The sequence below is a fragment of the Rattus norvegicus genome, chromosome 5 (genome assembly GCF_036323735.1).
Source record: "Rattus norvegicus strain BN/NHsdMcwi chromosome 5, GRCr8, whole genome shotgun sequence".
Classification (NCBI taxonomy): domain Eukaryota; kingdom Metazoa; phylum Chordata; class Mammalia; order Rodentia; family Muridae; genus Rattus; species Rattus norvegicus.
Genome location: NC_086023.1, coordinates 171,594,151 through 171,617,105, shown reverse-complemented (window position 1 = coordinate 171,617,105; position 22,955 = coordinate 171,594,151). Strand labels below are relative to the sequence as shown.

General features: G+C 43.2%; 1 protein-coding gene and 1 non-coding gene across 2 annotated transcripts in view; one reads left to right on the top strand and one right to left on the bottom strand.

Moving 5' to 3' along the window:
• The window catches only part of Ssu72 (SSU72 homolog, RNA polymerase II CTD phosphatase), a 29,757-nt gene extending 8,570 nt beyond the window's left edge, over positions 1-21,187 (bottom strand). Inside the window, exons 1-2 of the mRNA NM_001025657.1 lie at positions 20,845-21,187; positions 7,631-7,774 (exon numbers count right to left, since the gene is read on the bottom strand). Coding sequence (NP_001020828.1) covers positions 7,631-7,774; positions 20,845-20,924 — 224 coding nt within the window. The 5' untranslated portion in view covers positions 20,925-21,187. The remainder of the gene's footprint in view (positions 1-7,630; positions 7,775-20,844) is intronic.
• LOC120103227 (U6 spliceosomal RNA) lies at positions 3,141-3,242 on the top strand. Its single transcript, XR_005505316.1, has one exon. It is a non-coding gene; the product is annotated as a U6 spliceosomal RNA (small nuclear RNA).
• Positions 21,188-22,955: the final 1,768 nt, after the last annotated feature.

The following is a 22,955-nucleotide window of genomic DNA, read 5'->3' as shown; positions in this document are numbered from 1 at the left end:
TCAGCTTAGATAAACCAGATTAGTAAGAAGCAGATAAATGGCCCACAGGCAAGACAACTACATGTCAGACCTGTTCTAGAACATATAGGAGACGCAACTGATATTTTAGCAAAATTAGATGAGCCATTTCTTTGGAACTGGTGCCTAGCTTAGGGACACATTTGGCAACATATCCAATTTCTGAAACTTCTTTAAAAAGTATAGCTAGGGGGAGCTAGAGAGATGGCTCAGCAGTTAAGAGTACTGACTGCTCTTCCATAGGCCCTGAGTTTAATTCCCAGCAACTATACGGTGGCTCACAACCACACTGGGATCTGATGCCCTCTACTAGCATTCACATATATAGGTAGATCTTGGGCCAGGCAGTAGTGGCCTACACCTTTAACCCCAGCACTCGGGAGGCAGAGGCAACAGATAGACCTCTATGAGTTTGAGGCCGGGCTTGGTCTACAGAGTGAGTTCCAGGACAGCTAAAACCATCTCAAACACAAAACAAAACAAAGCAAAAACAAAAAACAAACAAATCTTAAATAAATCTGAAAAAATAAGGAATAGAGCTATCAACTAAATGAAAATAAAGAGAAAGAAGTTAAAATAATTGTCAGGCTTGGCCTGCTAGGCTGGCAGGACAAGCTACTGAAGAACATGACTGTGACATGTGACACAGCGTGGTTAGTGGGAAACCAGGACTACTGTGTTTGCACTGACAGGTCACTCTCTCAGGAGGAAGAAATATGGTGACTGCCTGTGATTCCCATCCTAAACTCAACAAAAGCAAGAAAAACAAACTTCACTTGAAAGTAGAGATTAGGGGTTGGGGATTTAGCTCAGTGGTAGAGCGCTTGCCTAGCAAGCTCAAGGCCCTGGGTTCGGTCCCCAGCTCTGAAAAATAGAAAAGAGAAAAAAAAAAAGTAGAGATTAGTAAAACCTCATTTAAAAAAAAAAGTTTCCAGAAAACCCTCACTGGTTTAAGCTGGCAGATCAGTGGTTTGAAGGGCTATAGAGAAAGGGAGAACAGTCTCCCGGCCCCTGTGTTTATCAGTGGCCTTCAATGGGGGACTGAATCATAGTCACTTCTGCATCATGATCAGATATCTTTAGAAAAAGACATCAGTTTGGCATAGTTGGAGTTGAGGAAGAGGGTGTTCCAAGGCAGGGTGGTTTATGTCATGAAGCAGAGAAGGCAGAAGCAGGAAGGGGCTAGCATAAGATGTCATCCCAATGGCTGGAGGTGACTCGGCAGTTAAGAGCAAGGGCTGCTTTTAGGATGGACTTGACTCAGTACCCACAGGATAGCTCACAGGAGTCAACTCCAGTTCTACAAGACTTGATGTGCTCTTCCAAACCCCCTCAGGCACCAGTACACACCTGCTGCACAGACATAGTTTCCAGCAAAACACTTATACACATAAGATAAATAAACTTTGGGCTGAAGAAATGGCTCAGTGGGAAAGAGTACTGTTTGTTCTTCCAGAGATCTTGAGTTCAATTCCCAGCAACTATATGGTGGCTCACAACTATCTATACTGGGGTCTGGTGCCCTCTTCTGGTATGTGGGTATACATGCAGATAGAAAACTCAAAGTCTTTAAAAAAAAGTTTAAAAAGAAAAAAATTAACTTCATAGAGAATTTCTAAAAAGGTATAATCCCAGGATATGTTGCCTATGGCCTACTTCTTCTAAGGGCCCCCTGAAACCCACATAGGTTAGGAGAGAATCATTTTCACAGTTGTCCTGACTTCTATATGCATGCTGTATATCTGCGATCTCTTGTTCATACAAACAATAAAATTGTAAATTAAAAAAAGAGAGAGGGGGTTGGGGATTGGCTCAGTGGTAGAGCGCTTGCCTAGCAAGCGCAAGGCCCTGGGTTCGGTCCCCAGCTCTGAAAAAAAGAAAAAGAAAAAAAAAAAAAAAAAAAGAGACACTTTCACAGACATACCCAGAGCTACATTTTTACTAATCTCCTAAATGTGTCTCATCCAATTAATTTGACAAGATTAACCATCAGAAGGCCAATTCTGGTAATTTTTCTATCTCAGAAACCATTTTTCAAGGAAAGAAAAATGTACAGTAATAAAAGACTGAGGATGAGCACTAAATAAAATGGATGACTAAAATATATTCTAAACTCAAAAGGTGATTGCAAGATCCCAAAGGTAAACCCAAGAAGCATGCTAGAGAGAGATTTCCAGGTCCACTTTGCAATATATATGCAAGTTTCAGGAGAAGTAATGACTTCCCTCTGTAATACCTTACGAATGGTTCATGGCCTCTACATTAGCAAGGGGGAGCGGAGGCAGGATCAAGAGCAGGGTGTACTTCCCGGTGATCTTTTGTTCTGACGCACTTCCTTTAACCTGCTGATAGTTCACTGGTAAGACTGACTATTCCTCATAAACAAAAACCAATTCGTATCACCAAAGCTATTCTAGGTACATCTAACACTGATAAACAGAATAGGCTCTTCTTAATGAAATTAAAAACAACAAAAACCAAAACTACTTAAGTGAAAACTCAAGACAGGGTCGTGCTTATTAAACACAGGCTGGCCTTAAACTCAACCTGAACCTCCCAAGTACTGGGAAAACAGATATGTGATACTACCACTGTTTTCTTTCATTTTTAAGAAAATGACCCTGTGGGGGCTGGAGAGATGGCTCAGCAGTTAAGAGCACCGACTGCAATTCCTGAGGTCCTGAGTTCAAATCCCAGCAACCACATGGTGGCTCACAACCATCTGTAATGGGATCCAATGCCCTCTTCTGGTGTGTCTGAAGGCAGCTACAGTGTACTCATATACAATAAAAGAAAAACAAAAACAAAAACAAAAAGAAAATGACCCTGCATTGGCAGGCTCCTCCTGGTCATCCTCTTGCCTCATCACAGGGCTTAGATGGTGGTACAGATCCACCACATCTGGTTCAAAGGGATTTTTATTTTCTGTAGAAACCAGGTGAACTTAGAATTCCTATCACTGATCTAGGTAGGCATGTGCATATGTTTCTTCTTTAACTCTTACATTTGCTGCCCGAGTGCTAGGATTTCAGGCTTGCTTTAATTCACTTACTAGAATGTCATCAAGTAGCACACATGAAGGCACTGCAGCTCTGGCCACACAGAATAGAAAACATGGCAGAATGCTCCCTTTGGCAGCACACACACCAAAACTGGCATGATGGAGATTAGCATGGTCCCTGTGCAAGGAAGACACGGAAACCCATGAACCACTCCATGTTTTTTTTGCCTGCCTGTGGATCACGTTCCCCTATCTCAGCCACCTTGTCCAGTCTTAGCAGAAGAGATGCACCTAGTCCAGCAGTGACTTGATGTGCCTGGGAGGGTGTGGGGGTGATACCCAGAGGGGGTCGTCCCCTCCTCAGAGGAGAAAGGGAGAGGGTACTGGGAGAATGGGGGGGGTGGTCAATAATGAGATATAAAGTGAATAAATAAAATTCTTAAAAAGGAGTATGTCAGAGGTGGTCTAGGGCCACTAGACCCCCAGTTTTTATCAAGTATCTTCTCCCTTGAAAACAGTGTTTTCATCTTTGAGTATATATTAAAATATTCTTCTAGCTTTTTTTTTTTTTTTTTTTTTTTTTTCCAGAGCTGGGGACCGAACCCAGGGCCTTGTGCTTGCTAGGCAAGCGCTCTACCACTGAGTTAAACCCCCAACCCCTTCTTCTAGCTTTCTACTATAAAATTATGGGTATTATATAAGGGACACTTGCAGGGACACTTAGTACTGATTAAGGAACACTCTCAGGGTTATTTCCAAAGCATGATATCCTTCCCCAATTCCCTGCAGTGGTCTGCCCTGGAACAAATGGGTATCCATGTAGTGATCTTCCCTACCTCTATCCCCAACCCCTTCATATAATTAATTCCAATAATGCCCTTATCTCACGTGGCTTGGTGCCAATGTCTAGTAAATTCCGTGGAAGAGACCTTCTTTTGGACAAGGCTAATATTGAAAACACAGAAAAGCACTAAGTACATTGTTATGCTTAAGTAATAAGCGTCCTGAGAGCCAACCAAGAAGTGACCTGCCTAGAGGGATCTCAAGAGGCAAGTTAAAGAGGATTTATCACCAAGCTACTAACGTGGCCACAAGTTCCCCTTCCTGCCATCCCTGTCCCCAACACATTAAGGGCCCACACAGATAGTTTCTTTTTGTATATTCTGCACGTATTAAGAGGGAGCCACTGACCCTTAAACCATCACCCTGTAAAAAATAGACCACCACTGGCCTCCACTCCTAGATGCTGGCCTCCACTCCTAGATGCTGGCCTCCACTCCTAGAGCTACCTAAATAGCTGAAGTCTAAGCCTGGTGCTTGTAAAACACCACCCCGTGCAGGAACAGGAAGTCTGTAGGTTTCAATACTGAAATTTAATCTGTAATAAAGGGAGATGGATATGTGCATTACTGCGTGTTTATTCTGTCACAAAATACAAGAGTATCAAGAATATATAGTACTGACCAAAGAAATTTCAAGGGCAGATGTAGGCATGATAATGTATACCTTCAATCCTAACAGAGGCTAGCCTGTCCTACAAAGCAAGCAGCAAGCTCTAGGACAGGCAGAGCTACCTAAGAGATCCTATCCTGAACACAACCAAAAAAAGTTTTCAAGGCCAGTCTGGTCTACAGAGTGAGTCCCAGGACAGCAGTGTTCTTGCAGAAACCCTGTCTTGAAAAAAATCTTTAAAAAAACCAAAACAACAACAAACAACAACAAAAAAACCCAAAAACTCAACTTCTTCCTAGAGCCAAGGAAAACACCAAGCCCCCAAAATCAGAGTATCTTCGATTTTATGGTAATACGTCCTTGTGACTCTAAGGGAAAGGAGTATACCACATTTACCAAAGAGGCTCCAGGAAGAAGTTGTTCTGAGATATGCGCCCCTCCCACCACACACACTTAAGAGATCTTTGGGAAAGGATGTGAGTATAAACCCTGCTCCACCCAACACTTGGAGGAACACTTAACCCCCCAAATTTAGGCTCCTGGCCTTCTGGGTACGGTGAAGTGTCTGAAGTACTCTCATTATCACAGGGTGGGCTCCCAGGGTCACTGTGGTACAGGCCATAAGCACCCTACAAGGCCAAACACTCCCAGTTGTACCCAAAAAAGCAAGCGTGCAACTAACAGGAAATATCTGTTTCTGAACCAATGTCCCCACTGCAGGCTGCAGGCTGCAGCTGAGGGAGGACTGGGACATAGGGTGGGCATGGCAAAGATGTAGGACTTACATTTTGTTAGAAGGCATTGGGGACCCTTCAAGCTACCTAATTCCTGTTTGCACCTATATAAACATTTTTATTATATTCTTCTTTCTTCTTGAGGAAGTCTCAAGATTGTCCCATTATAGTTTCCTAAGTGCATAATACCCAGATCATGCTTTTTTCTTTGAGGTCAAGCCTCCCAGTTACCCAGGTTAGCCATGAACTCTGAGATCAAGTGATCCTCTTGTTTCAGCTTCTAGAGTAGCCAGGACTCCGCACTAGCTTAAAGTTTAGTTTATATTAAAAGGAATAAGAATATATAAATATTATAAAATAAAAAGAACATATAAATATTAAAAGAAAAAACCTGCAAGAGTGGCAATATGGAGACAATGCTGTCTGTAATCTCAGATTCTTGAAGCCGTAGCAAGAGGGCAACATGTTTATGGTTTACCCGGGTAGTTTGTTCAAGGCTAGCTTGGGGAATTTAGAGAAATGGTGCCTGGAAATATAAGAAGTGAAAAGATGGGTGAGGAAGAGAACAAGAAACAGAAAGGATGCAGGGGCTGGTACCTTTTCCCCCAGCACAGGGAGGTGGAGACAGAGACAGGTGGATCTCTAAGTTGGAGGCCAGCTTTGTCTATACAGATTGTTACAAGCTAGCCAGGGATACATAGTGGGAACATGTCTCTAAAAAAGGAAAGTTTGTATCCAGGGATGACTCAGTGGAGGAGTGCTAGGCTAGACTAGCATATAAGAGACCAGAGGTCTGACCTCTAAAACTACAATGGGAAAAAAAAGTTGTTTGATGTACACATTTGATCTCTATTTTGAGCACTAAACTATCTCTAGGATATAACTAAAGTATATCTATAAGTTTGTATTTAGAGGTGCTCAGGATCAAGCGTGGGCTTCATGCACAGGCTAAGCTTATGAACATGGGACATTTCAGGTGAGTATGGAGATTATCATACAATGCCCTGCTCAAAAACTTGAAGCACTGAATAACTTAACTATTATGCAATATGTGGTATGGAAAACTGATTTTAAAATACCCTTAATTTAAAATTTTAAATATTTTTCAGGGGTTGGGGATTTAGCTCAGTGGTAGAGCGCTTGCCTAGCATGCGCAAGACCCTGGGTTCGGTCCCCAGCTCCGAAAAAAAAAAAAAATACCCTTTTTTCTCCCCATGAGTGTCCAGTACAAAATTCAGACTGTTTTACTTCTTAAAGTTCTCTCAGAATGGGGCTGGGGATTTAGCTCAGTGGTAGAGCGCTTACCTAGGAAGCGCAAGGCCCTGGGTTCGGTCCCCAGCTCCGAAAAAAAGAACTAAAAAAAAAAAAAGTTCTCTCAGAATACTATGGGTTTTCCATGCTTCTGTTTGGTAAACACAGCAACTCTTTGTGATAGATAGGGTCTTGTTCTATAACCCAAGCTAGCCTCAAACTATGTATCCCAGGCTGGCATCAAACTTGCAGCAATCTCTCTGCCTCAGCCCCCCAAAGGCTGACATTACAGGCATGAGCCACTGACCCAGCTAATATATTTCCAGCAGCCACATAAATGTACAGCAGCCTCTCCACTGGCTCGGTGTGCATACACCTCTGTATCACCAATGGCTCGGTGTGCACGCACCTCTGTAGAGGAAGTGGCAGGGTGGCCTACAGCGTGAAGCTCCAGCACTCTGTAGTTTCTATGTCCCCATCTATGTGCTACTGTTTAGCCACACGGCAGGGCCTGCTGAGTATCACATCAAATAGACTTTAGAGTTGTGTCTGCCTCTAGAGCAGTGGTTCTCGACCTCCCTGACGCTGCCACCCTTTAATATAGTTCCTCACACTGTGGTGACTCCCAACCAAAATGTTTGATCCCCCACAAGGAGTCCTAAATCAGGTTGAAAACCACTGCTCTAGACTCTCCAGGGGCAAAAGGAAAGAAACTGAATTCTCCATCGAGCTAGTGTCCCATGTCTTTAATCCCAGCACACAGGAGGCAGAGACGGGGGATCTCTGTGAGTTCAAGATTGGCCTGGTCTACATAGTGACTCTCAGGCTAGCCAGGGTTACATAGTGAGATTCTATCTCAAATTTACCAAAAACAAACAAACAAACAAACAAACAAACAAACAAACAAAAAGAAAGAAAGAAAGAAAGAAAAGAAAAGAAAAGAAAAAGAGAAAGAAAGAAAAAGATAAGAAGAAAGAATTAAAAAAGGAAACTGACTTCTGATAAATAAAAAAGGACAGATGTAGGCACTATGGGCCTATATGCCAGAACACATTTGCTGGTCCTGTTTCACCTAAAACACACCCTACAGGGTGGGGGATCAGAGTGACTACCAGTCACAAATCACACCCACCAGATGGCCACTCTGGTTCTCTAAGGGTCAGCCATGGGATACAGTTCTTTGTCTTTCCTGAGGAGATCATTGTACATCTGGTCATATGTGGTTTTGAAGTCATAAACATTGGGCTTGTCAGGTGCTGGTCCTGGGAGCTTCACATGAGTTCCTGTTCCAAAGGAGCGGACACTGAAACCACGTTTGCTGGAAGACACAAAAAAGAAAAGAACATCACAGTCAGATTAAACACAGTCCTCATCCAAAGGACATAAAACAAAATGAACAGCCTACTTTTCTCTTAATACTTTATTAATTGATTAATTAACTAATTTATGTGTCTCGACATCCATCATGTGGGTTCTAGAGAAAGAACCCAGTAACAAGTGCCTTTGTCAGCTCAGCCATCTCACCAACCCCATTTTAGGTGGGCAAAATGGCTTAGTGGGTGAATGTGTTTGCTGTGTAACCCTGATGACAAATTCAATTAACATTGTAAGTTGTCCTCTGGCTTCCAAATGTACAATGTCCCCACGTTCACTGTGCATGCTTCCATACATACCATACACACAAAATAAAGTTTAAAGACATTAAAAAAATAAAAACAAAAAGTGAACTTTAAGTACTAAGAACATGCTTTGAGTTTTTGCTTTTTAGTGCACATGTAGGTTTTCATGGCTGTGTGCATGTAAAAGCCACAGCATTGTCTCTACCTTTTTTTGGAGAAGAGGGTCTCACTGAACCTCAAGTTCAATTCCTCTAGAATGGCTGGCCAATGAGCTGCAGGGATCCACCTGTCCTCTCAACCAACCCACCTGTCCCTAGTGCTAGGGACACACACACCTCACTTTTATGTGGATGCTGGAAATCTGAACTTTTAGGTCCTCGTATTTACAGAGCACGAGCATGCACTTGAAAAATGAGATACCTCCCAACCTGTGAATCATTTTTATTGTTTGAGGCTTGGTCTTTCCGAGTCGATCAGGCTGCCCTTGAATAAGAGATCTGCCTGCTTTTGCCTCCAGAGTATTGAGATTAGTCCTATGCCATCACACCTAACCTACATTTTAAAAATTTTAACCAAATGCTAAAACATTTTTTTAAAAAAATTTTCTAACAAGTTACATAAATTAAATCAGAAGAGAATTGGAATTACAAAGCTAAATGTAGGAAACTCTAGCTGTTCAATGCTGTAACTCTAAACTCAAAATGCTGAATGACTGAAATTTGGAACACTGTAGTCACTTGACCAACTAACTCCCTAGCAACAAAGACTTAAGTACACAAGAGGGGTCCTGCAGGGACACAACAGCTATAGTGACTTCCATGGAACCCAGCAGATTGCAGATTTTGAAAAACCAGAGAAAATGCAGAAGAACTATAGGCCAACCTAATTAGACCCTGCAAGCTACATCTGCATCAAGAGAAAAGCACCTCAAAACATAGACATGTCTGTGTTTAACCAGGGACCTACTATTATCTTGTATAACCACAATTTTAAGTTTGTTACAATAGGTTTACATGCATAAGAAGTTAATTTGGAATAAAACTTGGTTTTATTTTGACGTGGTTGGGGTTTTTTGAGACAGATCTCACCATGTAGTTCTGGCTATACTGGAACTCATTATGTAGACCAGGCTGGCCTCTAACTCAGAGACCCACCTACCTCTGCCTCCTAACTGCTGGGATTAAAGGCACACACCACAAAGGCCAACTGACTTGGGTTCTTTTAAACTTAACAAAAATGGAATCCTTAAAAATACAAAAAAATTGGCCACAGACTGGATGACGCGGAAGACACTGAAGGGGCAGTGCTTTCAGGTGGAAGCGAGGTAACCCTGGCTGCTAAAGCAGGGTAAGGCAGAGTAGCCATGGGGGTGCACCTGACCCGGCGCTCGGTGGAGCCTGTGTGGGAAGAGTCCCACTGGACTATGGCTTTCTGGAGCACAAGGATAAGAGATGGTGGCCACAACAGGAGATGAGCGATGTCCTGCTGACACTGCAGCAATGTAACTGCTGTGCCCACCACCTCGTCCGATGCTGAAATGCAAGTGCAACAGCTTTCCCAACTTCGTGGACTGCAAGCACGAGCAGCTGACTGGGACTACGTGAGTGGTGACTGTTCTGAAGGAAGAAGTGGAGGAAAATGAAGGAGGCACGGGTAGCCCAAGGGCAGGGGATGGAGAGGTGGGCCCTGAGGTGGCCCTGTGGGGATTACCTACCAGCCTGTGGACCTATTAGTGAAATAAAAGCTTTAGGTCAACTGCCTAAAAATGAATGAATGAATATTTTTAAAAATGGGGAGGCTGGAGAGATGGTTCAGTGACTAAGAGCACTGGCTCCTTTTCCAGAAGTCCTGAGTTCTATTCCCACATGGTGGCTCACAACCATCTGTAATGGAATCTGATACCCTCTTCTTGTGTGCAGCCATACACACAGATAGAACACTCATATATATAAAACAACTAAATCTTTAAAAATTTTCTTTAGATTTATTTTTATGTGTGTGGGTGTTTTGCCTGCATGTATGTCTATGTACCACCTGTGGGCTTGGTGACCTAAGAGGTCAGAATAGATCACTGGATCCCCTAGAACTAGAGTTGTAGATGATTGTACACCATCACATCGCTGCTGAAAACTGAGCTCTGAACTGAGGTCCTCTATAAAATCAGCAAATGCTCCTAACCACTGACACCAGCTCCCAAAATGCAACTCAGAGCTGTCCTCCCACCCCCTCACTTTTTGGCTTTCTGAAACAGGATCTCACTATGGAACCTTGAAACTCTTTAGACCAGGCTGGCCTTGAACTCACAGAAATATAACAACCTCTGATTCCTTAATGCTGAGATTAAAGGCTAGTATCACTATATATGACTTCAAAAAAGCATCACCATGGTAAAGTCTTTCTGTACTTTTGCTGTTGTTCTGAGACACGGTCTCAGTATGTAGCCCAAGCTGACCTGGAGTTCACTATATACATCTGGCTGGCCTTCAAGTTATGCCACTATACATACTTCTGTTTTATTGTTGTTCGTTTAATTGTAACTCAGTACATTCGTAAGTATCTGAAGCGTCTGACTGTCACAACTGGGTAAACACGATGCTCAGGACACGCTGCTCAGCATCCTGACGTGTGCAGGATAACTGCTAATGTAGACTCACCCAGCCCCAAATGCTAAAGAGCTCCACAAAAGAAGCAGGACTTACAACCCCACAGAAGGGACAACAGCATTAGGAAAGAAATGACCTGCACATCTAATAATATTTTATTTCATGTGTAAGAGAAAAACAAAACGTGCAGGTACTACTTTTCAACTATTCCATTTAAAAGAGCTCAAAGTGAAAAAGTGAGTGAAGACCTATTCTACCACCATCTGACGTTAAGGACAGAGGACCATAAATCTGAGTCTGTACTGGACTATAATAGATATTGAAACTCCAAAAAGTGATGATGGAAATATGTATGATAATAAAGAAGAGTAAGGAAAACTGAAAGCTCATAGGTCTGTTTCTGAGTCATTTCTGAGTCTGTTACAGAATCAGGAACAAATAGGGAAGGATCAATCAGATTAGTTCACTGCTATATCCTGAGGATGTCACATGGTAGCATGCTACAGGTTTAAAGTAAATGACTGGTGGACTGTGAATGGACAGCAGCACAACGACATGACTGCAGCTAGACACAAGGCTGCTCAGCCATCAGCTACAGTGTAGAGTCCACACCTAAGTGAGTATAACTACCTATACATGCAACCCAGAACCTCACTTCCAGAAACTCATTCAGACACACAAAAAGGGGAGGGGGCACACAAAAGACGTTCAAAGTGTTGCCTGTAATCACGAAAGCCAAAAAAACCACTTGGTTTTAAGTCTAGGCAAAATCAATTGATGGTCTGTATCATCATCTCCACGAACAGCAGCATAAAGGTCTGGCTAAAGAGAGCTGTTACCAGGCAGCACAGTCCTATATCAGTACACACATCACTTACAAAGAGTTCACAGAGGCAGACATATAGAAAATAATTCTAGCTAGGCACTGTGGTAAACACCTTTAATCCCAGCCCTTGGGAGGCAGAGACAGGCAGATAGATCCCTGAGTTTGAGGTCAGCCTGTTCAAACAGAGCTAGTTCCAGGACAGAGAAAACTTGTCGCAAAAAAAAAAAAAAAAAAAGTATATATAAAAAAAGTATATATGGGGTTGGGGATTTAGCTCAGTGGTAGAGCGCTTGCCTAGCAAGCGCAAGGCCCTGGGTTCGGTCCCCAGCTCTGAAAAAAAAAAAAAAAAGTATATATATTTTTGGTTATTGCCCCTCGGTTATTCTTAAAAAAAAAAAACAAATTATATATACATGTTTTTCTCTGTCCTGGAGCTAGCTCTGTAGGATACTTCAGCTGAGGCCACTGAGGTTAATAAAAAGCTGAGTTAGTTCCCATGTTTCTAGAATGTGCGAGCTGTACAACCAGGCCCCCAGAATATGACATAAGAGACACAACCTAAAGCAGAGAACCTCATTCAACCCTAAGTCTACATGCACCGAGCTGTGAAACCTGAAACACAAAATTTCCTAGGTTTCAACAAAGAGTGAGTTTTCGGGAAAGCAAAAAAGCCAGCTGTTGTTTATAACTACAAAGGCGACATAAGGGAACTCAGGACATGTGACAGGAAACCTAAACACAATGCCTTCCTGAGAGGGCCAAAGCAGAGGTTCCCCGAATCTAAATTTGAAACAATCTGCTTACCAACTTGGATAATATACAATAAAAGAATTATTTTTTGAGAAATTCGAACAAGAATGAGGTGTGGTTAGAGCATCTGCTTGTCTCCTCTGTTGATGCTGCAACCCTAAGTTTTATGCTTCACACGCCCAAATCATGGGGCTTCAGCACCTCCATGAGCCTGCCCTCCATGAGTGCTGGGATTAAGGATCACAAGACAAAGACTTGCTCTGCAAGCCAATGAGGGTTAAAACAGAACAAGTATAGGGGCTGAAGAGATGGCTTTGCAGTGAAGAATATTTGTTCCTAAGGAGAACCCAGGATCATTCCTAGCATTCATGTGGTGGCTCATAGCCACTGACAACTGCAGTTTAAGGGGATCTGATGCCTTCCCCTCTTCTTTTTTCTTTTTAAAATTAGATTTTATGCAGATAAGTGTTTTGTGTGTGTATGTATGTCTGTATGAATGATGGATGTATGTTCACATGCAACCAAGAACTAGAATTACGAGTGGCTGTGAACAGCTACATGGATGCTGAGAGTCAAACCTGGGTCTTCTATAGTAGTAAGTGCTCTTACAACTAAGCTCTCTCTCAAGCACCCCTATGCCTTTTTCAGCCCTCCATGAGCACTATGCACACATAAGGTATACATGTATACATGAAAGTAAAAACACAACACACAAGAAAATACAAATAATAGAAAATTTAAGTTAGAACATGCAATGAATGACAAATAAGATTTACATTACAAAACAAAACAACACAAACTCAAGCAGACAAGGTGGTGCATGCCTCTGACCCCAGCTCTCCAGAGGCAGGCAGAGTTTGAAGCCAGCCTGATCTACATAGCACATCCCAGGACAGCCAGGACTACATAGAGAAACCCTGTCTCAAAAAACAAAACAAAACAAAAAACCCAAAATGTATGTACGCATACACACACACACCCATACACACACATATAAAAACACACAAATTTGTAAAAGGATGGTCACACTGTGATAACGACTGGTACCGATGCCCTGGCAGTAGGGAAGATCATCTCTGAAAAGAGCAAGCCCTAAATGGTCACATGTTACGTAAACTGCACAGCAAAGCACTGTGACAGGAGCTGAGAATTACACAGACTTAAGAGTATCTGCAAAGAGTCTGTGCCTCAAGTGACGAGAAGCCACTGTGTCATTAGCTAAATAAGGGTCTTCAGGAGTAGTTTTGCTCTGAATCCTGGCACGTTCTCCCCAGGCATGAGTGACATGAAAGATCTCAAGTTTTACAACCAAAGCTACTTGTGACCGAGTATGAATAAACTGGGTATTCAAAAGGTCGCCTTAATTGAGACAAACCAAGAAAGGCTGAGACCACTTTTCCCAAAAGGTCCCTCCCTTCATTGCCTGAGATCTGCACTAAAGGGATTACCAGAATATTTTAACAATGGAAAAAGCACAAAGCTGGATACATAAGGCTCATCCCTTTTTGGTTATTTTCCTGAAGTGCTTTAAGTGAGGTGTAGAGCTACACCCTTTGGTAGAAGCCTGACGTCTCAACTACTCAGCAGGCTAAAAGGCAGGAGAATCAGCTTGAGCTCAGGATCAAGACTAGCCTAGGAAGCTAACAAAACAAGTAAGGTAGGAGACAGAGGCACTTCAAATGCACATAACACTCTCATTAAACAGACCAAGCAGGTCTCCAAGAGGGCATGACAGACACGGCCACAACCCCCAGAAGGTTGTAGGAGTTTTCCACAGGGAACATTCTCCATTTTAATCTGTCTACATTCTTACATCATCCTCCAAACAACCTGACCTAGTCTTGATATGGCTGCAAGCCCCAGAGCTGCCTGCATGGTCAGCCATCACATTAGGAAGTGCTTCCCCTCCCCCAACTTTCTGAACTATTACTTTTAAGCATACTAATTAAAAACAAATTGCAATGCAGTTTGTTTCCCCCCAAAACGCTGTTCCCAGGTGGCAAAAAGGCTAATTAGCAACAGAAGCTCTGCTTTCTCTGAAGCTTCTGAAACTGGCATAACAGCCCATCTTGTATGGTGACAATCTGCTTCTTACATAAAGGCAGTGAATGCTATAAAAATACTCCTGACAACAGCTTTGCCCGAAGGGCAACTATTCTGTCTAAAAATAAATGTCTTTCACACCTATCAAAAATCTATTAGTGAATTCATTGTAGAAAATGCTACATTAAGGAAAACAAAATTGTTTCACTGTTGTACCAAAGATGGAAAGTAAAATGGTTAAAATGTATGCCACAGAAAATGTCCAAATTGCAAGCACAGGTTCTGGTATTCCCCTCCCCCCACTCCCTTAATGTTCTGCAGTGATAAATGGGATTTTAAATTATGATTTCAGCAGAGCACTCAAAATCCTGAATCCACTGCTTCTAAAAACAAGTCTATCTCAAAACAGGAAGTACTGAGGCTGGACAGATTGCTCAGTGATTAAGAATACTGTCTGCTCTTCCGGAGGTCCTGAGTTCAATCCCCAGCAATCACATGGTGGTTCACAGACATCTGTAATCAAATCCGAAGCCCTCTTCTGGAACACAGGTGTAAGGTGTATATGCAGAGAGTGTACTCATACACATAAAAAAAATAAATCTAAAAACAAAACAGGAAGTACTACAATCCTGTCATCTTTACTAAAGACTAGCCAGGGCCTATCATCCTGACTTCTATGTTGTTGTCATATCAATCTTCCAATGCTTTCAAGGCTGATGAGATGTTATGGTACGGTCATGAATGTTCACCAAAAAGGTCCATGGAGCCTGGTGTGATGGCATTCCTTTGATCCCAGCAGATGTAGGTGGATTTCTGAATTCAAGGTAAGCCCCAGCAAGTTGCAGAACAGCCAGCCTACACAGAGAAACCCTGTCTTGAAACACCAAAAAGAATTCCAACCGAATCAGTGGGTTAATATGAGAGATTCATAATTTGATAACATGAGAGAAACAAGAGACAGGGCCTAGCTATGATAACTTATCCTATCCTCACCATGAATGAATGGGTGGACAGTTCTGCTCCATCAGGTCCTCTCCGCAATGCCCTTCTTTCATTGACTGACACGTTTAGCCCAAGTCTTTTTTCTCTTAAGATATTTTTCTTAGTAACTTGTCACAGAAACAAATATTAACTAATAAAGAAAGTAAAACTCTTTGGAAATAAATCTCTTGACAAAAGTTATACCATCACTAGAATAATTTTAAAGTACAGGCTCCACCAATTTTCTTACCTACAAAGAAAGGTTGAAGCTGGGCAGAGATGGTGTACTCCTTTAATTCCAGCACCCAGGAGGCAGAGGCAGGCAAATCTCTGTTCATTTGAAGCTAGCCTGGTCTACAAAGCTAGTTCCAGGGAAAGTCTACACACACACACATACACACATTCACACACACACACACACACACACACACACGCACACACACACACACGCACACACACACACGCACACACGCACACACGCACACACACACAAATATCCTGTCTCAACAAAAACTGGAAAAAGGTTGAGAAGATAATTTTAAATATGGACAGTAACTTTTTTGGTTCTGTGTTCACAAGTAGCCCTGGGTGGCCTAGAAGTAGCTATGTAGATCAAGATGACCTCAAACTTCCAAAAATGTACCTACCTGTGTCTAGTGCTAGTATTAAAGTCATGTGCCACTGTGCCAGGTATATAACGTTGTAAATACACTTATTACACTTACTACTTACTTAGCATCTGTGTGTGTCTGTGCAGGTCAGAGGACAACTTGTAGGAGTTGGTCCTCCCATTCCACCATGTAGGTCCAAGGAATCAAACTCAGGTTGTCAGGCTGGCAGCTAAGCACCTTACCTCCTGAGCCATCTGGCCTGCTTGGGCAGTAACTTTTAGTCGTTAAAGCTGTTACTATAATTGATACACCAAGATTTGTCTCATATTCAAAGCTAAACAGAAGTCCATTTTCTTTAGCCATTCCTTAGTCTTAATTCTACTTTTTGTAGGAACAAAACAAAAACCTAGCCTATGGTCCCTTAAACCTGTGAAGGTACCACACACTCACAGAGACTGTGAAGACCTGGAGCCTTTTCTTCTTCGCCACTCCCCCAATCCCTCTAAGGCCCAGATGGTACTCAAGCCCCAAACCACCTGTCCCGTCCCACCCACACATTGTAAGTATCATCACATCCAGCTGCTATAAGGTAGGCTCTTACCACAGGACTCTAAGCTGCTTTGAAACTTGAGATCCTTATGCTTTAGTCTCTGCAGCACTGGACTAATGGGTATTTTGGCTCCAAGTCTTTACATTCCTAAACAATTTCCAGTTCACTTTCTTCTTTTTTCTTTTCTTTTTTTTTTTTTTTTCGGAGCTGGGGACCGAACCCAGGGCCTTGCGCTTGCTAGGCAAGCGCTCTAACACTGAGCCAAATCCCCAACCCCTCCAGTTCACTTTCTTATAGTATACCTATAACCAAAAACCACACGGCAGAGGCAAGCTTACTCCACCTCCATGTAAATGACTATGGATAATATAGCCGAAAAACAGAGCAATTCATGGCACCTCAAAGCGGCCTATGTTCAAACCCCATGTCAGTTACTAGTTACTGGATGGTATAACTCTGGGGATCGCTAAGACTCGTTTGCAGTCTCTGTTTCAGTGTGGCCCAGGATATGTGGTCACTATTACACCGGCGTTCTAGAGATTCCCACAATCAAGGACTTATAGGGCGAGAGTCAACTCTTTTTCTTCTAATTCCTAGGATTCTTCTTAGGCTCCTATTTTCTCCCATGGGTACTACATGTATATAGTGCAGACACACACACAGAGAAACAACACTGACACATGCAAACTTAAAAAAACAAAGCAAAACAAAAAGCCAGTTTACTGGTGGTATACGCCTCAGCACTCAGGAGGCAGAGGCAGGCAGAACTCTGTGAGTTTGAGGCCAGCCTGGTCCAAAGCAAGTTCCAGGACAGCCAGGATTACAGAGAAACACTATCTTGGAAAAGAAAAACTATCTTTAAAGAAACTAAACCAACAAATAACTGGCCATGGTGGTGTCTGGCTAATCTTAGCATGGGAGATGTGGAAACATCAGTAACTTGGAGTGTGCTATCAGTCAGTATGACTTTGTCTCATATGATGAAGAGCAACAGATGGTTAACTGACATCAACCTCTGGCCTCCATACTCCATTATACGTACACACACAGGCAAAATGAACGTAAATGGCTTTAAGAAAGTACCTCTGTGGAGGCACTCACCAGACCATCTCTCCTAAGCTTGTTTCTCCTACTCTGGAACTTACACATACTCAGCCAGGTCTCACACTGTCTAACTATGACAAGTCTACCTCTGTCTCTCACTTTTAGATGGGGTCCATGTAGCCCAGGCTAGCCTGAACTCTCATCTCTCTATGTAATAACTACAACAAACTTCTAAGTTTATTGCTTCTACCTCCTAAGTAGTGGGATTACAGACCTGTTATATCACATCATTTCTAATGAGATGCCGATAATCAAATCCAGGGCTTTGTGAAAAACAGGCAAGCATGCTGCTGAGCTACGCCTTCCCCAGCCTCCTCTTCTTCCTCCTCTGTGTTTGAAGAACTAGGACTGAACCAATAACCTTGGGTGTACTAGGCTAATATTCTACCTTGGAGCTACATTCCCAGGAAACTTGGGTTTTTCATAATTAAAAATGCAGCTTCCATGGTCCAGGCATGGTGGCATGCATACCTTTAATCTCAACATATATTTAAAAAGAGGAAGGGGTTGGAGAAATGGATCAATGGTTAAGAACAGCGGTTGCCCTTCGAGAGGGCCCAAATTCTACTACTAGCACCCACATGATGGCTCGCAACCACCTATATAACTCCAGTTGCAGGGGAACTCAATGCTTTCTTCTGGCACATGAGGATACCAGGCATACACGTAGTACTTAAACAGGCAAGCAGGAAAAAAAAACTTTTCATTGTTGGGAATGCAGCCTAGGTCGGCTAAGACTACAGATGAAACTATAGGGTCTGGCTAATGATAAAATTACAGGCTGCTTTCTGCCTTAGCAACCTGTAAATAAAACAAAACAAAAACTCTAGCAGGCAACTCTCTAGTTGAGGCCTAGCCTGTTCTCTTCTTGAGGCAGGGTTTCTCTGTGTAACAGCCCTGGCTGTCCTGGAACTCGCTCTGTAGTCCAGGCTGGCCTTAAACACAGAGATCCACCTGCCTCTGCCACCAGCGCTGGGATCCAAGGTGTGCTCCACTACTGCCTGTTGTCCTCTTCAAGTATACTTAATATTTTTTCTATTTTGGGGCTTAAAAAAGAAAGATTCTTTCTTGAGATTGAGAGGCAATGGAAACTGTACAAAAATGCACTTTCTGGAAAGCACCCTCGAAAACATGCCCACCATTTGGTCCAGTGATGATGTCATTTCTAGGAATTTATGCTAAGATAGTAAACAAAACCTGTGCAAAGATATTTACACAGCACAAGGAAGTTGTCACTTAAATTAGAATCACTTGATGTCTACTAACAGTACAATGACAGAAGTCAATGGCTGCAGAAAATCTCTGACTACTGATAACTTCACCTTTGTTCATTAAACACAAATAAGTATACTTAAATTCAATGTGTAAATATGAAAGAGGGGGAAAAAAGCAGACCACAGTGGATTATATTCACAACCCTAGCATTTGGGATGCTGAGGCAGGAATGCTAAAACTTCATTGCAACCTGAGTCTCAGATACAGTGTGAGATGAGGCCAAAAAGGGGTGAGATGTGGGAAGGGTACTGGAAGATTGGTTGGTACAGAGGAGAAGCAGAGCTTGCCACAGGACCATGAGGACCTGAGTTTGATTCCCAAGACTCAGGAGGGAACCTGTCTCAAAGGAGGAAGATTGAATTACTGAGGATGACACGAACCAAAGTTCCATCTCCAGACACAAATGTAAAAATACCTAAAACTAGTAAGTCCACAATATCTCAACAAAGGCAGGTCGCAAAGTTCTTTTTAAACCTGTTAGGTGTTATGTGTGTGGATAACTCACAAAGGCAGGGCGTGGCATCACACCCTTGTGACCTCAGCACAGGGTGAACTGTAGTTCAAGGGCACAATCTGAAGTAGGATACCCACTCCTTTTTTTTTTTTTTTTTTTTTTTTGAGATAGTGTCTCATAGTCCTAGGCTAGCTTTATACTTTGTAGCACACACTGCTTAAATTCAAAGCACGCCACCATCTACAAAACAAACAAAATTACTAAGTAAAGACTATGGTCTATGTCAGCTGTTCTCAATGATCCCTTTGGCCAAACCACCCCACCACCTCTTCAACAGGGGTCCCTTAAGACCATCTGAAAACATGCTTACATTACAATTCATAAAAGTAGCAGAATTGCAAGCTATGTAGTAGCAACAAAAATAATTTTATTGTTGAGGGGGTCACCGAAAAATGAGAACTATAGTAAGTGGTCCCAGCATTAAGAAGGTCTATGTTAGAAAAAAAAAAAAGAAGGCCTATGTAATAAATACTAGGAAGAATGAAATTTTAGAATCTGAGATAACAGGCAACTAACACTTTGGACTGCTAAGAAAACACGAGAGAATGCTTGGTATGGTGGCAAACTCCTATTAGTAATAACAACACAAGAGAGGCAGGTGAAGAGTGAGTTCAAAGCCAGCAGCACAACTTTAATCGCAGCAGCTGGGAGGCAGAGGTAGACAAATCTGAGTTTGAGGCTGACTGGGTTACAGAGTGAGAGCCAGAACTACAGAGACCCTGTCTTGAGGGGGAAAAAAAAAAAACAAAACGAAATTGTCAAAAAATAAGATTTATAAAATTTTCAAAAGTTCCTAGTTAACTCTGGGAGAAAAAGACATTTCTACTGTACTTTCAAAGTCGACATTTATAAAACCACATTTTAACTGTAATGCAATATATCAGTTTCTCAGTTTGTCAAGAGATTTTGAAGATAAAAATACTATCAAGGAGGAATGCCCTCCTAGACACTGGCGAATTCGTGAAGAAATATGAGGCAGTCTCACTGAACCAAATGAATTCGTGTGCTTCAGAAATTATTGACTAGAGTTATGGGGGTGATAGGGGTGGTGGCTTTGTGCATGAGACTTGCAAACGTAGACAGCAACAAACAGTTCTGACGTTAACAACTCAGATCACTGTTGTTACTTCCAGACTCGTTCCATCTTGACATGATGTGTTGAGAGCTTTCCAGTGAATGTGGCCTGACGACACATACGGGAAAGACAAACGTCAGGAACGGAAGACCTTGGCCTATATACGGCCCCGTCGTCCAGTACCTAGGGGCCGCCAGCTGTCAGACACAAAGTACGCAAGACAGGTCCCGCATAGCACGCTATCTCTAGGGTTTACTGGGATGCTTACTCTACAGGGGGGCGTCGCGCGCACAGACTCCCTCTGAGGATTTGCGGAGCGTGTAAGGTCGGGCCACGCCCGACCTTCTGCGGCAGTCAGTCCAGGTTCGGGGTCTGAACGGGATCTGTGGGGGGAAAAAAAGGAGGGAGGGGCGGAGGGCAGGTGGAGCTTGCACTACCTGAGGATGTTGTGTGCTTCCATGCTCCGATTCTGGTTACTCGAGCACACCACCGCCACCCGCAGCGGCGATGACGGCATGGCACCGACCGAACTACCCACTGCACTCACTACGGAGCTCTCCCACCTAGAAGCCGGCTTCCGCGCGAGGAAGATGGCGGTAACCGGAAATCAGCGATGCGGAAATGAGGGCGACGTAACGCGTGGGGAGGCCGACGGTGCTTTCCTGGGCCCGCACTGCAAGCGGCGCGGGAGAGCGACCGGCCAACGCTGAATCTGTTTGAGAGCAGCTAAGGCCTGCGGTCGTGGACCACCTTTGCCGGCACCTGACGTCACAGCTCCTGAGCCGACGACTGGAGCGGTGTGAGCCGCGCCTGCGTCCCAGACGTTTTAATTTGCCGTCGCTTCTGATGACTAGCTGGGCGCGGCGCTTGCGCAATATTGGAAACTTCCGGGGGGCGGGCGCTGGGGGTGGGAGTGAGGGGCTTCTCTTGAGTCCTTTCCGCGGCTGCTCTTGGTATGGTTGGGATGTTTCTCATTCCGATTTCCTCCAGGCGGTCACTCCGCCAATTTGGTAGATGCACCGTGCTCCAGCACTTTGTGCCCTATTTCTATAACGAGAATCTTCCTCAGGTTCACTGGACTTCTAGGAGCACGTCACTTCCCTTGGAGAGACCTTTGCAGTTTAATAGTTACGTGTTAGGAAAATATGGGCGAGGTAGCGGGCTCTTGAAGTTCTGCTAATCGGAAAACTCGCAGGAAAATTGCTTCGCTGTTGGCCAGTTTGGGTTGCCTACTTAGAGCTCCATCTCAAAAAAAAAAAAAAAAAAGAAAAAGAAAGAAAGAAAGAAAGAAAGAAAGAAAGAAAGAAAGAAAGAACGAACGAACCATTGCAGGGGTTGGGGATTTAGCTCAGTGGTAGAGCGCCTGCCTAGGAAGCGCAAGGCCCTGGGTTCGGTCACCAGCTCCGAAAAAAAAAAGAACCAAAAAAAAAAAAAAAAAAAAAAAAAGGCAGAGACGAGTGGATCTCTGAGAGTTTAAGGACAGCCTGGTCTACATAGAGAGGCCAGCCAGAGGTAACCTAGTGAGACCCTGTCTCAACAAACAGATTTTGGGTTGGGGATTTAGCTCAGTGGTAGAGCGCTTGCCTAGCAACCGCAAGGCCAGGGGTTCGGTCCCCAGCTCCGGAAAAAAAAAAAAAAGAACCACTGCAGGGCGTTGTGGTTCACACTTTGCTTTAACCCTAGAACTTGGTAAACAGGTAAACTTAGAGCCTGCCTGCCTGCCTGCCTGCCTGCCTGCCTGCCTGCCTGCCTGCCTGCCTGCCTTAGTGACCTGACCTCTCTGTCTCGAATGGAATGGTCAAAAAAAAAAAAAAAAAAAAAAAGTGAGGGGTATTAGATGGATTGTTTGAAGATTCTGAGAACTCCCTTAAAGGTTGAACAGTATGAAATTGTTGTCCGGATCAAGATGGTAGATGATGTGTAGTTAATATAACAAAAGCTATATTTTATGCTGAAGATCATCACACAGAATTCACAGTCTAAATTTCCTAACTACAGTCCCAACCCTATCTCCCCAAGGCTGCTCACCTGTACCACTTAGCTAAAGGTTTGGTCCACTCTCTTTAACAGGAGTTTCTGATTCCAGGTCAGGTGAAGACCCCAGTCAGGGCAGGTTAAGGTGGCTCTTCAGATGTACAGAGTGGAATGTTGCTCTTGGTCTCTGTGTATACACTGTCCACTGGGCGTCATGGTGTTCTAGGGCTGTGTCTGGTTATCTTGAGTGAGTGATGTCATTGGGTTCTGGTTATCAGGTGCAGACTTGGGTGTAATGGGGTTCCTGACTAAGCTATTTTTACAAGTCTAAAAGGCTTTTTTTTTTTTTTTTTGGTTTTGTTGCACTGTTCTCATTGCAGAGATGCATTTAGAGCCCATTAAAGAATCACAGTCAAGCAGAAGGCACTGAGCCCCTATCTTCCCTAGCTGTAGTCATTGACTGATTGTCTAGGCACTCTTCAGTGTATCTAGGACTGAAAAATTCTTATGGGCTGAGATTTTGGATACCCAGGATAGATAAGGCTCTGTGTCCTCAATTAACAAGGCAAGATAC